The sequence below is a fragment of the Hermetia illucens genome, chromosome 2 (genome assembly GCF_905115235.1).
Source record: "Hermetia illucens chromosome 2, iHerIll2.2.curated.20191125, whole genome shotgun sequence".
Classification (NCBI taxonomy): domain Eukaryota; kingdom Metazoa; phylum Arthropoda; class Insecta; order Diptera; family Stratiomyidae; genus Hermetia; species Hermetia illucens.
The window spans coordinates 165,354,481-165,370,080 of NC_051850.1; the positions used below are offsets into that span (position 1 = coordinate 165,354,481).

Consider the following 15,600-nt stretch of genomic DNA (forward strand, 5'->3'; position numbering starts at 1 on the left):
CTTTTCTCTCCTCTCCTCTGCCTTTCGCCGCTTGCTCTGGATAGATGCGATCATGGAGATGATCGCATCCCAATCCTCGTCCCGTGCTAGCATTCTCTGTACCAGATTTTCTGGTTTCAGCACCTCTCCTAGAATCTCCTCTAGCTTCCTCCATTCTTCCAAAAATCTTAGATAGTGGAAGAATACGTGCTCTGGGTCCTCTGGCACTCCATCGCAGTTTGCGAAATTGGGTGAAGTTTAAACCTGCGGGCACTGACGATATCCTCCATGGCCCATGAGAAACTGGATAAGTTTGTAATTGATCTCACCGTGTCGTCTCTATAACCACTCCTTGATAATGTATGAATCCACTGACTCTTGCCCGGACGTTGCCTACACTCTTGCAATCTATTTACGAATCTCTCTCTCTCGGAGTTCTTTGTCTGCTGTAAGCGAGAGCTATTGGCGTTTATTATTTCATCTGCCAAAATATCACTCTGCATCATTCCCATCATTTGATACAGTCCTGAAGGCAGAGCATACCCTAAGAGCTGTCCTCCTGCAGACTGTACTTAGTTTGTTAACATTAACTGACATCCGCAACGCGTCCCTCCAAATTGGAGTCGCATTGAGTATAATTGAGGTCATCATCCTGGCTATAAGCAATCTAGAGGTATACCGTGGCTCTCCCACGTTCGGCATTATCCTTGCCAGGGCCATACTTAGAGTGGATGAGTTGTCGCAAACATATATCTTTACCTCTGCCCTTGTTCGAGGAGTTCTTCGAGGTCATAGGGGGAGGCGGAAGGATTGATGTATGAGGTCAAATTCGTCATGTCAACCACAAGGCTTGAAGTGGGCAAATATTTACTGGAATCTAAGTCTGACACTAACAGGGAACACAGAATAGTTCCGAATACGCTTCCTTAAGGAACTTTCAGCTCCTATACAGTAGTAATCCCAACAACACACACTACCTACGCTTGACACTGAATTGTCGACCCTTCATGCCAAACTTTGTCGAATGTCTGTGCTATGTCAAGGAACACCGCATGCAGTTGATATCGTTTTCGCTGCACGATCAACTTTTTTATGATTCCGAGTTTCCACGGTTGGAAATAACAAATGATTCTATTCAGCCCAACAAGAGAAGAGTGGAAAATACGGAGATCGCTCATGAACTCGAAGTTTCTCAAGAAAACAAGCCCGGAATAAAGAAAAGGCATAGCTGAAAAGCCTTAGGAGTCCTCTTTGAAAGCTCGTTCAATAAAAGCTACCGATAACACCATGGGTCATGAGATCTTCTGGTTGCACATAAATGTGATCTTGAGCGCTCGGTGGAAAAACTCAGCTATGCATTTTGAATGACGATGAAACGGATCCGATTGGCACCGAAAAGTAAAGCCAACTCAGTGAAAAACGCTGCCTGACCCTGGACAAATCGAAAGGGTTCCTTCAAAGCTGCTTTGCATAGCATAGAAGGCCTAGAATTTCCAGTCTGGGTGTCATTCTGGATAGAGTACCCGTCAAAATCCAATCGGTGAACCCTAGCGTGGAATTTTGGAACCGATATGGTATCATTTGGTCACTTACCTGGATTTCGGCAACGACGTGAGGAAAAAGCGATAAAACGTTTTTTACCCCATTGCCCACTCTTTTCACAAGCTTTAGGATAATCTGGTGCTACAACCTGTATTTCCAGCTAAGGATCATGTCGAGGCGAAGCGTTGATATACTACGTATACCGTGAGCCAACAGTCAATGAAAGCCGCCAAAAAGGGATTCAAAAAGGGTTGGAACTGCAAATGACTCCCGGTTGTAGGCACTATTGTGCTTCTGCCTATACGAAACCTTTCCAGAAAAGGATATCAGTGAGCTGATGACTATATTGGAGGGTTCAAGAACGAAATTGAAGTCGGCACAGAGTCGAGTAGCGATTTCCGAATTTTCTTAAAGGTAGGACAACTTTGACGGTGATAGGAATGTTGCAGAAGGATGGAACCAAACCCGTATCATATCTGAATGAAGAGGCCATATCAAAGCAAATCGGCCACACCTCCGATGGTTGATTGCACATCTCTGACGACAAACTGCCAGGAGAACGGACGTCCACCTTAGTTTGGAAGTAGTGGTATGTATGAACAAGGTAATTATTGAGCGTGTAAGACCTCATGTATGGTAGGGTGGGTTGTTTTATAACAGCTTTTTGGAACAGCGACATGGGGAAACCTAAATCGACCAATAACTTGATGCGAATTTTAAGATCACAAGTGAAAGCGATTTTTCTACCGGAAGAGTAATGCCGGCCTACTGCGTGTGAATCGGAGGTAGCTCTAACAGTACTCCTCGTCGTTCTTGAAGGCCCATGGTGCTCTACACTTTTGCACTTACGAGCGATGAGTGTAGTAATACCAGCACTTACCTTGGTGTTGCTTGTTTGATAGTTGCATTGCCTTGTAGTTGGATCATCCTTGCTACTGGTGCTGGTTGGTGAAATTAGTGTTTGATAACATGGTCGATGAGAACAACTAGGCCAAGTCGATTCAGTACCTTACTAAGTCCTTAAGTACAGCGTCAACATCTGAAGGGACTGCGGTTATAGAGCACTACTGATACATTGAGCGAAGGGAAAAAAGATTCGTAGGAGCGAGCTCCCTCGCGGTGGTTGCCTGCTAGCTAAGGTTAGAGCTCTTAAATGCTTTTGTGAATTTGCTTATTTTTGGGAGCAGCAAACTAGGTACTTTTCGTACTTTACACATGGAACCTTGTCAGTGATACCCATTTCTATTAATGCGCGCATCTATCTTAGGATATGTCTAGGCTCCTTATCGTCAAGTTTTAACACAATGAGAAACTTGTGCGATTGCGTGTTGAATGAATTCATGAAGCGCAGAAATTTTCTGCCTTCTCTCGTCAGATGGGGTTTTTGACAGGGTGCTGGAAATCTTCCGGGCGATGTTGGCGTTGGAAGTACTTTCGACCGAACGAATCTAGTGTATGTTGAATGCCGATAACAACTTCAGGAACTATAGCGTTCCGAAGACTTTGATAATAGCGACTTCATCCCACTGCAAATTATATGGAATGCCAGTGACGTTGCTTTGCCACCTACCACATATACATAGGTGACAATGCAAAGTTACTGACATTCCGCATCATTTGCAGCAGGATGAAGTCCCCATTACCAAAGTTGTCGGGGATTTTTAAATTTCCTCTTGCTAACATTGCTAAGGGAAAAATAGTTACCGGCAAGCGAATCCCAAGGGTGAATAGAATGACTACGACGAACAGAGGATGATAAAATAAAATTATTTGCCCTCAACAGTTCGCAAAGCAATTCATGAAGCTGACGAATTTAGTGTGTGTCGCAAATTATTCTGCTGATTTCTTTTCATATACGGCGGAAAACCCGTTTACCTCAGCAAAAAAGCGCTGTTTTCGAAGTCACCAATTTCGGCCCATGACAGGTGAGTTTTCGCGGTCCTGGTAAAATCCAGAAAATGAGCTGTCGTCTGCTGAAAACAAAACTAGGTTACCTGAGGCAGGTGCTGTCCAAATTGCTGGTTGGTACATTTCTGTTCGGACGCGCTAGCTTTTTTGGAAGTCTTAATTAGAAAGGCCGCTTCTAAAAGTAAGGTGAGCTTCTGCTTTATACGTGAAGCTAAATAGCTTGTTATTCCTAGTTCTAGCCCTGTTCTGTGATCAACAAAGCCTATGTCAGGATGTAATAATACTACTACAAATACAAAACGTTTGCTTTGTAATTTCCAAAACCGAAAAATTTGTTTCGCTCTCCACTCTTGCTGATCTTTCTTTCAGTTATGTTAAGTCTTCCCCTATTCAGTTCCGTAAATGTTCAGAATTGGATGGTTGACCCAGAAATGGACCATTGAATCAACCTCCACCATTCCATTCCAAAATTGCGAATTCTTCTTCGCTTCGAAAGAGGAATCCTCCGAAGAATTTTTGGCCCCCTACATGAGGATGGACGATTCCGTAGCCTCCATAACAACCAAATCAATGAGCGATACGACCATCTGGTTGTGCATAAAATCAGTAACAGGTTGCAGTGGGCAGATCACCTAATCCATATGGATGAGGATGATCCAGCCCGGAAAGTCTATAAGGGGAATATCTATGGTAGAAAAAGAAAGACGAGATAGACCTTGCCTGAGATAGAGCGATCGTGTAGGTCAGGACGCCAGACAACTTTTAGGGATTTTCAATTGGTAGACCTCGGCCCGAAAACCGGGTAGTCTGGAGTCCTTTACTAAGGCAGGCCTAGACCGGATACCGATTGTTATGCCGTTGATGATGATGTTCATTTGTTTAACCAGATAAAGTTTGATGTTTTTCTTACAACCTTTATAGCCAACCATATTGAAATGTCCTTTTTCTACGAAGGCAAAACTTAGTACTTTGCAGAGGAACAAACCCTTAAGAACTTTTGTAATAGCTCCTTGGTTAGAGACATTGTTGCCCAGATTTGTCAGCCAAGGCCCTAACGTAGATCAGCAAGTCATCATTGAAACTTTTCTTGCATCCCTGTAGGGCCATATGTACTCAGTTTATAGACTTTTACGCATTTGCAGATTTGATCCACATAGCCTTTGAGGCTTCCCATTTAGGTGAACAGTTGGTCGACATAATAAATTCACATATGAAAATATACCTGTTTCACTGAATGAAAGGATGAGACGTAGTTTCATTTCCTCCTAGGCGTAGCAGTTTCAGGATCACTCAACTGTAGGGTTCCATATTCCGAACTACAACTGATTCGAATTTGACTAAACCTCTTATAAAGTCCTATTTTCCAGCGATAGTTCATCCTGTATATTGAATGCAGGAATAGTATGTTTAAAGTCCGAGTGTCATTGAATGATAATGCATCCATAACGTAAATGTTTTTATATTTTTCATGTATGTAAAAATGAATGTATTGTAACTTCCAAATGCTTTTTCCTTCTCCTGTGTTTTGTATTTCATGTAAAAACCAAAAGTAAAGGTTTTGTATGTGTAAAAATACTACTTGAATGTCTACGTTTATTTGTATCTTCTTAAGAAAAAAAAATTCAAAAGTATTTATCCAAAAAAAACTCTCCTTTTTTCTCTGTTAACCTCATTTGAATCAATAGAATATGCAACGGTGGGCTATATGGCAAAGAGAATACAGATGCGCAAACAACGTTTCATGGCCATACAGAAAATAGCTGAACAGAAGAAACTTCAAGTGGACGGAGGTCAACCGCCACCGAATCCTGGAGCGGAACATGGACATGGGCATGGTCATGGTCATAGCCATGGTCATCCCCATGCACCAAAACAAACAGTGAGTAATCGCCCAGTTGGGTTTTCCAATATTCCCCAAAATATTGGATCGCGCGGTTGCTCGATAGTGGGACCCTTGTTCCAGGAGGTGAGGTTCAAAGTTCACGATCCCAAGGCTCATTCAAAGGGCGGTACACTCGAGAATACAGTAAATGGTGGTCGCGGCGGTGGAGGTGGTGGCGGAGGTGGAGGTGGAGGCAGCGGTAGCGGTGGTGGAGGTGGTGAAGGTGGGGATGCGGAAGGTGGTAGCGCGGTACCGCAACATCTACTACATCCTGGAAAGGTAAGATTACATACTATTAAAGTTATTCTACTATTCATAAATTTTTAACCTTTTTTATAAAAGCATTGTTTGCCTTGTCTGGTTTTCAAAATTATTCAATACCATTCCTGATTAACTCCAATTCCTGTTGCTCCTGCCTGCAATATATTATAAATAGAAACCCGTCTTCCGTAAAATTCTCTCTGCAGGACATCATTGTTGATTTTATAGCTGTTCTATAATTATGTTTGCTTGAATAATGAGAAATGTGCCTTTGCTTTCATTGTTTATTGTATCCATTTTCCAAGAATTATGTGTCCTTTCCTGCCAGTAAGGAATAATAAATGTTAATTGCATAGAGAATTAAAAGCACATTAACAAATAATAAACATGTGTGGGAAAAAGAGCTCGCACCAGCTCCGTTTCTCGGCGTGGTTAATATCCCCGAGGCGCGCTAAAATTCAGCGAAGGGCTTGTTTTCCCGTTGTATCTAACTACGGATCTGCTCCAAGAGTACACTTTCAATAACCGGGCAAGCAAGTGACCACGGAGGGCGTCTTACAGACTCGCCTAACTAATTTCGCTAACTTTCACTCCCAACACCCCACGTTCGACGGCATTTGCGATGATCCATGAGGCTGCGAGAATGTCTCGGTTCTCTCATCTCTGGTAACGTCCGGTTTACGTCCAATTCAAAAAGCTGACATTTTCCAGCGGGCGTGCCCATGAAGTTCCGAGCAGAGAGGCCATCCTGCAATTCAAAATGCATCATAAGCGCTCAATTGAAAGAAATTTGCAGCCTTACAGCACTGATATTGAATGGGTTGATATCGTGGGGAGTCTACAGTATTCCATTGAAGTCAGGTTCACCAAAGCAGAGCGCACTGTAGCCTCAATCTTGGCGCTCAAAGGACCTACTGCGGATGGACTATAAACAATTCCAGGTGTACATTAAAACAACTTTAAGATCATAAGGCATACATCATCATCAACGACGCAACAACCGATATCCGGTCTAGGCCTGCCTTAGTAAGGACATAAGGCATACACTGGAGAGAAATACGTCAACGATATGCTGACCTTATTATGCAGCAGAGAGAGCTTCAAGTATCGGGGAAGCACCAAATTTTTGAACTGTAGTGGAAAGGCCATGTCAGTAAGGACTGCCGGCAACGTCAAACGTATAGCAATTGTTCGATTTGGGCAGCAAAAAGAAGACGAATATAAGATCCACAAGCTGCAAGCGGTAAGAGTAAACTTCGCAGGACAGATATCAGGTGTTGAAATCAAAGTTCTCAGAACACAGTTTCCCAACTGCATAGAGGAAAAAGCGCTTTGTACTTGAAAAACATGCTTTAAATAGTTACCACTGACACTGACGCTGACACGCAACGAGATCAATTTTGGCCGAATCTCGTGGAGAGTCATGAATTAAGCTAAGTTGAAAAGTAGATGCTGAGGACACATAGCATTCTGTCAAGTACTTCTGGCAGCATGTACCCCAGATGAATACATGCTAGGAATGGACTTGTTTTATGGGAAAGCGCAGCACAGAACTAGTAACAAAACAAATTTTGGTAAACGCTGTACAGGTACACCTGAAGCATCGGCAGAAGATAAGTTTGACAGTGATGCTTGAGACCGTCGATTTAATCTAATCCAACCTAACGAACATGATACCAAATAAAGAGAAACATCAAATCACTGGGCCTACAACGAAGGAAGCATTTGCATTTGTGTGGATGGCAGTTAAATTCTATGGAGGTCATGCACTTCCACGTATCAGTAACGTCATGGACACCTGGGCAGATGTAAAGTGGTCATCAACGCTGGACCTACAAAGCCATTACTGGAAAAGTACGATAGGCAGAATTCCGTTTTCTTCGTGGGAACTTTAATGTTTTGTCATGCAATTTCGATTTTGCAATGCCCCTCTTAAATGGGTCATGGAATGTGTAGGGCGACTGATAATTTGCTGGCGGTGTATACCATGCTACTAAGGACAGCAGAATTAAATTTAAATCGCATAAAGTGCAAGTTATTCAAAAAGGCAGCAAACTTTTGGGGCATTAAATTTCCACCAATGATACCAAAAAGAAAACCCTGGTAAGACTGACGCTGTTAAAATTAACTTTCTCCAAAAAACAAGCATCAACTACCGAATATTCTTGGACTAGCCTTATATAGATTTATACTGTCGATTTACGTAAAATATCACTCGGCCCTGGGTTTCCCTGGACCTGACTGAACACTGAAATGGGACCTGTTTAAAGAACCAATTCTAGAATCTATGATGACGTAATAATGTATTGGCGACCAAAAACTACTTCTGTGCTACCGAATTTCAAAGAACGAAAGAAATAATCGTGTAATGGTTAGGAAACTTCTGGCCGTAATCGAGGCAACGAAGCTTTTGACAAATATTTGGAAATTCATCCTGTAGGCTGATCACGACCCACTCAGATGGTTGTCCTACTTTAAAAACTTCCAAAGACATGCAGCAAAAAGGATTGAAGGTCTTTAACAGTGTCAGTAGTCAACCGAAAAGAGAGAATCCATGAAAATACCGCCGTCAATGGCCGTGATATGCAGCAAGGTCGCCAAAAAATGGAGAAGATACTTTCATTTCATCACTTGAAATAGCCAGCCAGCAAACTAACTGAAAATGACAAATACGACCAATATTGAACCAATATTAAGATGGGAAAAGTCTTCCGAGCGTCCTTCTTAGGAAATTATTTCGAAACAGTCCTGTATTGGAATTTACTACTTCACGAAAAAATTATGCTTTATATTGGGCAATATCCAACTAATGGGAAACTCTGTTTTACCATAAGAATGACTACACTAATTATATTTTTGAAGCTAAACTAACAGTAATAGTAACGACATACGCCCATGCTACTCCCCCGCATGAAGCCGCATATCGAACGAACCATTTGATAGCGGCCAGGGCCTGACAAACTACCTGTCTACCAAACAGTGCAGTACCGTGAGGTATCAGCTAAAACCCACGACGATTGCTGGAAAATGGCGTCTCCACTCGTATCGCGGTACATGCACCAGCTTCCCTAACATATCAGTTGCTGGTACTATCCTCATTAACAAAACTTATTGGCATCCCTTCACAAACTCCCCTTCGAACATGCTCTAATCTTTATCATATTCGAGCCGCTGAATATGGTACCCCCATTAATTATAATTAAGTTAGCAGTGTTTCTAACGCTACCAACACCTAGTGAAGTGCACAAGGCTAGCCTTATTAAGAGTTTCTACAAAATACATTCCAGCAGGATGAATTCCCAAGGCCCATTCTGCGATCAGAATGGCAGACAAAATAGACCGTCTCCAGAGTACCCAGTCATAGGAAGTAAGGGTATCCTCCTAAACCTATAAAGCGGTCGGTAGAGCTGTAGTAAATTTTAATTTAAGTGACCCTTAATGGATCAAGATCAAATCTTAACGAATGCTGAAACCCAGATAACCTAAATGCCTGCTCACTATGCAGTATTGGGTAGGATTAATGCCCCAAACGTTAATTAATGACTGCCTCTGCCTAACATCCGATGCAGTATGAGAGACCACGAATAGAAATACCAAGAGATTTAAGGGGCTACAATTATACCATTGACCAGTTTTACAATGAGGTGGTCCTCAAGTCATTACCTAACTTAGACTAAATTTGATACTGATGGAACAATCCTTTGCCTTGTATCACCAAATAAAAAATACTATTTCTCAACCATTCTGACCTTGACCAATGTGCGAGGCCAGATGAGTAGGATCACTCTCAAGACCATTCGACATCAACAACGGTCTACGACAAGGGGATGCCCTATCATGCGTCCTCTTCAACCTGGCCCTCGAGAAAATGATCCGTGATGCTGAAGTAAATGCAAGAGGTACGATCCTCTTTAAGTCCACCCAACTACTGGTCTATGCTGACGATATCGACGTCATGGGAAGAACCACCCGGGACGTACAAACTGCCTTCATCCAGATCGAGCAGGCGGCGATTGGCGCAAGATCTTGGGCTGCATATCAATAAAGACAAGACAAAGTATATGGTAGCAACGTCAGCATCGAAAACCACCCAACAAAATCAAACCGCACTGGTCAAACGGGAATAATAAGGATAGGAGAATACAACTTTGAGACCGTTGATAATTTCTCATATCTAGGGTCGAAAATTACAACCGATAACAGCTACGATCAGGAAATCCGCGCACGGTAGTTGTCAGCCAACAGAGACTATTTCAGCTTACAAAAACTGTTTCACTCGAAACGTCTCACCATAGGGTCAAAGCTCTTACTGTACAAGACAATGATCTTGCCAGTCCTCATGTATTCCTCGGAGACTTGGGTTCTTAGCAAGAATAATTGCGAACCCTTGGCCACGTTCGAGAGAAGAATCCTCCGAAGAATTTATGGCCCCCTACATGAGGATGGACGGTTCCGTAGCCTACATAACGACGAAATCTATGAGCAATAACATGACCGTCCGGTTGTGGATAAAATCCGGCTCAATAGGTTACGGTGGGCGGGTCACTTAATCCGTATGGATGAGGATGATCCCACCCGGAAAGTCTATAAGGGCAATATCTATGGTAGAAAAAGAAGACGAGGCAGACCCTGTCTAAGATGGAGCGATGGCGTAGGTCAGGACGCCAGACAGCTTTTAGGGATATCGAATTGGTGGACCTCGGCGTAAAACCGGGATGTCTGGAGTTCTTTATTAAGGCAGGCCTAGACCGGATACCGGTTGTTGCGCCGTTGATGATAATGATTTCTCAACTTCGATTCGGATGGTGCTCTCACCTCGATTCATACCATTCTTGAATAGCTCCGTTTAGCGTGGAACCGCTACGCCTAATGACGTTCAACATACCTACACTACCTCGGTAGCTGTTGATATTGGCGAGCCGGTGTGTCGACATCGCCTAGATAGTTTCCTTTTGCGTGTTACGTGATACATCAGAGAGATTGCTCTTGTATGCATCTACTTATTTGCTCCTCACTTCCTATGAGAGCAAACATCGACCAATTGTCGAGAATGCTGCACGTGTTTGTGCCCACAAAACTTCCTATAGGAATTTTGAAGCATCATTCGCTCAGTAATTCCACTAAGATCCTCTTGCCATTAATCCGAAATGAATCTTGAAGGAAGTTACACCTTTAGTTCCCGCTGGGATGTGGGAAGCCATAAACAGCTATGCAATGTCTATTGTTATGACACATGCTCGCAGCAATTCGCAGCCATATGCTGTCAACCACATGGGCGCAACCCAATACACTGCATGACATACACGGTGCTAACACCAGCCCTTATGAGCGGTATTTTTGTCGCGCAACTCTCATCACGTCCGAAGTTGTGCAATGATCTTCCGTCACCATAAAATTTCAAAAACTGCACTGGGAGTTAAATCACCGTTATATAGTCTTCTTGCCGATAGGTGGAGAGCCTGTAGGGAACATGCAAGCCCAAAACAGAGGTAGGCTGTAGAGCTAGCGAACTAAGGGTCAATAAACTTATAAATTGTTAAATTACCTAGAAAGAGGGCTTTCAACAGAACAAATATTGAGATGGGGCACATTCCTTAGCAGAAAGTGGAATATTGGACTACCTAAACTTTGCTCGGAACAAAATGAAACTTGTTAAGAAAGAAAGAGCAAGCTTATAAAAATAAGCAACCCCCAGTTAAATGTTTGCCGATGTTAAGAAAACTATTCTTTTCCGAAATGAACATAAGTTCTCGTCTTCCTCTGGAGGGTTTCGATAAGGTAACCTTAAAGTCATACGGGGATCATGTGTACTAAGGTCACCTCAAAATGTTGGGGTTATTGTCTGAGCAAGTGAGAAGTGGTGGCTGTGATAAGATACTTATGATATATATTAATAGTAGCAACTGCGATGGTAAAAGACCTGGTGAACATTTTCACTGGGATATGGGAAAGCAATGCTTTGGACCTGAAAGGAAAACCTTTTACCAGGCGTTTAAATTGGCGGTAAATTTGCCTAGATGAAACAAAATTGGGAGGCGCTTAGCGACAAATGATATTCCCTGTTATCTTGTTGCTTTTACCGATAGCCACCGAAAGGAAAGACGCTCCTAGCACAATACTAATGATGAGCTCAAAGGGTGTTCCGCAGGAGTCTATTCTGTGCCCACTATTATGGAACGTCACATACAACAAAATTCTCAACGTTCAATAAGTCATAATGGTTCCTAAAATAGCATTAATTTTAGATGCGAAATATCTTGGGGCTGAGGAGAAGAGAGGAAAATCAAGTGATCTTCCTCGAGCCCGAATTTTTTTTCGAATAAAGACGCAAAACGAAATAGCTGGAGTAACATGGATAATAGAGAATCACTCACAAATTTCACCCTAGCCCCGAGCATGTATCTTTGGCCTATCGAAGTCGTTACTTTTCTCGGCCTTGATATGAAAAAGCTGGAAGAGACTCCCAGTTGAAAGTAAATGCACACACGCATGAATTCGAAAAATTGCTGTCACAATAACAACCTGCATCTATAGTTTCTCTACCCTCACTCCTAAGATGCCTGGACAGTACTTCAGCTATAAAACTATAGATATATTCTCTCTAGTTTTCCAATCAAGCATATTGTAATGAACTTATAGGAATAGGAGGATAAGACGATCATCCTAAGTGGCCGAGAACGAACTAGAGGCAAGAGCTATCCCAAAAACCTTAAAAGTTGGCGAAATTGACCGTAAAGGACCGCCCCCAAAGACTGAAGCTCCATCAAAGTGCTCGGTTGCCTCTGTGCTTGTCAGGCTCGGGAATGGGGGGGGGGGGTCCTTTGAGCGTTTTGATCCCTCACGTGTCATTAATACAAAATCAACCTGTTTATACCGATGCATGGGTTCGCACCGAATTTCAAAATAAACAACAACGAAGGATTCGCGACGGCCTAACGAAAACCAGAACAAGAGTCAAAATTGAAAAATAAAAAAAACAGCTCGACCGCACGCCTGGGGCTGTAAGTCTCCGGACCCTAGTGCCGCGATCGAGAGGGAAGATCCATGACGGATCGCAATCCCGATCATGGTTTCTTCTTCCTCAGATCCCCTGAGGTTCCCTCCTTTCCTCGACATCCTCAGGCCATTATTTCAGAGGATGTCCCTATTGTAATGAACTTAGTGGAAAATCCTAAGTGGAAAACCTAGTGGAAATCCTAAGTTCATTTCAAATGGGCCCACGCAATGAACTTAATGAACTTAGGATGATCGTTTGGTCTTGCTATTTCCACTAAGTTCATTACAATATTTGAAAACCAGTCAATGCAAAGACTTCCTAATTTTTACTATTTTTGGCTTGATTCAGTTATATTAATAATTAATAAATAATTTCTTGTACATTTACTTCTCCCAGGACATCAACAAACTGCTGGGAATAACACCATCAGACATCGATAAATATTCGCGAATAGTATTCCCAGTATGTTTCGTCTGCTTCAACTTAATGTACTGGATTATATACCTACATGTTAGTGATGTTGTGGCGGACGATCTAGTATTGCTAGGAGAGGATAAGTAGATACCTGGATTGATTACCTCGCATCACGTTAAGAAAAGGAAAAAAAAAATACAAAAATCCACTAAAAAATAACAACTAAAATACTAAATTAAAATAACATAAACCTAAAAAAAAACTAATAGAAATTATAAAAGTACGCTATGCTTAGTTAAACAAAAGTATCCCGATGTCTAAAGGAAAACCATTTTCTAATGATTATAAATTAAAATGCAGCACACCAACTTATCTTTTCTACAAATTAGTATTTATATAAAAAAAAAGGTAAAAATGATGATACTTATTGTAATGTATATTTAAATTTAGAAATCGATCTTCCAAGCCAATAGTCGATTATTAAATTAAAATTCAACAATTTTTCCGTACAGCAATCTGCACAACCTTTAAATATAATTATTTAATTTGATGATTTTTTTAAAAATTTCGGTTCAAGCAAAATTAGTAGAACGGAGAGCTGCTAGATGACGCTTCCAATAATTATTGCCAAATTTTCTCAATTAAGTCGTTAACTAATTATTATCGTCGATAGAAAACAAAAATGTTTTTTGTTCGAAATTGTGTTCAATATCGTTTAATTACGAAATAGATTCTTCGTTAGGGAATAAAATTAATTTTATTTTGAGCAAAAGAAATATAAAAATAATGTACGAATTCTAGCTATATATCAGTTTTATCTGTGCAAATGAGAGAAACTGAAAGAGCGAATATCTTTTCTAATCGAATATGAATATTACCGTGAATTTTAGATTCTGAATAAAGTATTATTTCTGTTAATTGTTTTCGATATATTTTCTCAAACTGTGTTAAATTCTAACCGAATTTCAAATAAATTCTATTCGAAGTTGATTAATTTAAATAAAGTGTATAAATGAGAAAAAAAAAACAAAATCTAATATTTTGAATCTTAGAGTGTTTATGCAATACGGATATGATAAAGACTGTGATTTATATACATAAGGAACGTTTAAGTAAACCAAAAAGTTTAAAAAGTGAAAAATGAGCAACACTTAAGGAGAAACTACTACGATTTCATTATTTCGTGATATCAATTCGTTTAAATCTTCACAACGTAAGAGAACCAGACAAATGAGAATGTAAAGAAAAATTATGTAACTAATACAGAAACACATATACGTAGCGATTTAGCTGCAACTTCGGCATCGGGATGTGTTACGTAAAAAATGTATATGTGAGAATTCTAAATACGAAGATAAACTACGAATTAAACAAAAAAAGACATAATATAAATAGCAGCTCCATATTGTATAAAAGTCGAAGAAACACTAATAATTCCATATATGCTAGTTATGACTAAACGTAAAATTGGAGCACACTTCTATATATATACATTAATATATTAAAGGAAAAGGAAAACAAAAAACAAACCGTCATATACATATGTAAAATCCTAGCGGCAGTATTACATCGTTCTGCAAACAGCAACCAGTATGTTATTGTTATAATATAACAATTGAGTCAAGTATTAGATGCGTACCGTCAATATTGAAAAAAAAAATTAACAACACGATAAGCTATGTTAAAACCGAAAAGAAATAATTTAATAAATCACTAATAAAGCCCAGCATCATATGTACATCTTATAGCGAATCGACAAATATAGTTCAGACAGACTTCAATACAACCAAAATACTCCATCAACCAGCAAAAGAAAAATAACACAATTCGGAGAAAAGTAATAGAAATAACATTAATCGTGAGGGAAAAAATATCTTCTTTCCTGTAGCAATTAAGAAACTATATTTACATGAATATTTGTAAAGCAGAGGATATTAAATTTATATATACATATTGTGAAAAAGGAAAAAAAACTAGATAAATTATACATACATCCACTACTACTACACACCCTCCCACTAAGCTCCTATACTCTCACGTAAAATACGTATTTCATCTGTCCCTCATTTCATATTGTTTGAAACAAAACCAACAGACATATGATTTTTAAAATCAGCGAAATTTCAACAAAAAGAAGCAACCGTAAACAACCAAATACTCAAAAAAAACACCTACTATAGAGAAAACTAGCTAAAGCAATTATATAGGAAAAAAAAACAATGGAAATGTGAAATACTAAAAAATTATTAAAGACAAAATACATTTTTTCTAGTACGTTATATATACATTATATATATAATATATATATAAAAGAATTTTCTGAGATGATAATTAATTTCAAAACACGCATACACACACAGAATTATTGAGTAATTGAGTCAACTTTGTAACAATATACTGCGTATGACTCTCTCTTACATACCTAATAAATAATGAAAAAAAAATTTAATGCACCTATTTACCGGTAAAAATAAAAATAGAAAAAATGAAACAACACATGGAATTTCTACGTCTTTGAAATGGACTTTTGTAGGTATTAGACCCGAAATCGTTGAAAAGTTCGTTGGGTTTAAAGATTTCAGTTTCTTATTGTATTCATCCTAGCCGAAGTTCTCAT

At 40.1% G+C, this 15,600-nt stretch overlaps 1 protein-coding gene across 10 annotated transcripts in view; it reads left to right on the forward strand.

The window, feature by feature from the left end:
• LOC119649986 (gamma-aminobutyric acid receptor subunit beta) overlaps positions 1–15,145 on the forward strand; it is a 78,587-nt gene extending 63,442 nt beyond the window's left edge. For 4 of the 10 annotated variants that reach the window (XM_038052431.1, XM_038052429.1, XM_038052430.1 and 1 more), the window contains 2 exons: positions 5,115–5,590; positions 12,966–15,145. In XM_038052431.1, the coding sequence (XP_037908359.1) occupies positions 5,115–5,590; positions 12,966–13,130 (641 nt within the window). In that variant the 3' untranslated portion in view covers positions 13,131–15,145. The remainder of the gene's footprint in view (positions 1–5,114; positions 5,591–12,965) is intronic. The other 6 variants (XM_038052436.1, XM_038052432.1, XM_038052435.1 and 3 more) reach the window with 2 other exon arrangements.
• The last annotated feature ends 455 nt before the right edge of the window (positions 15,146–15,600 follow it).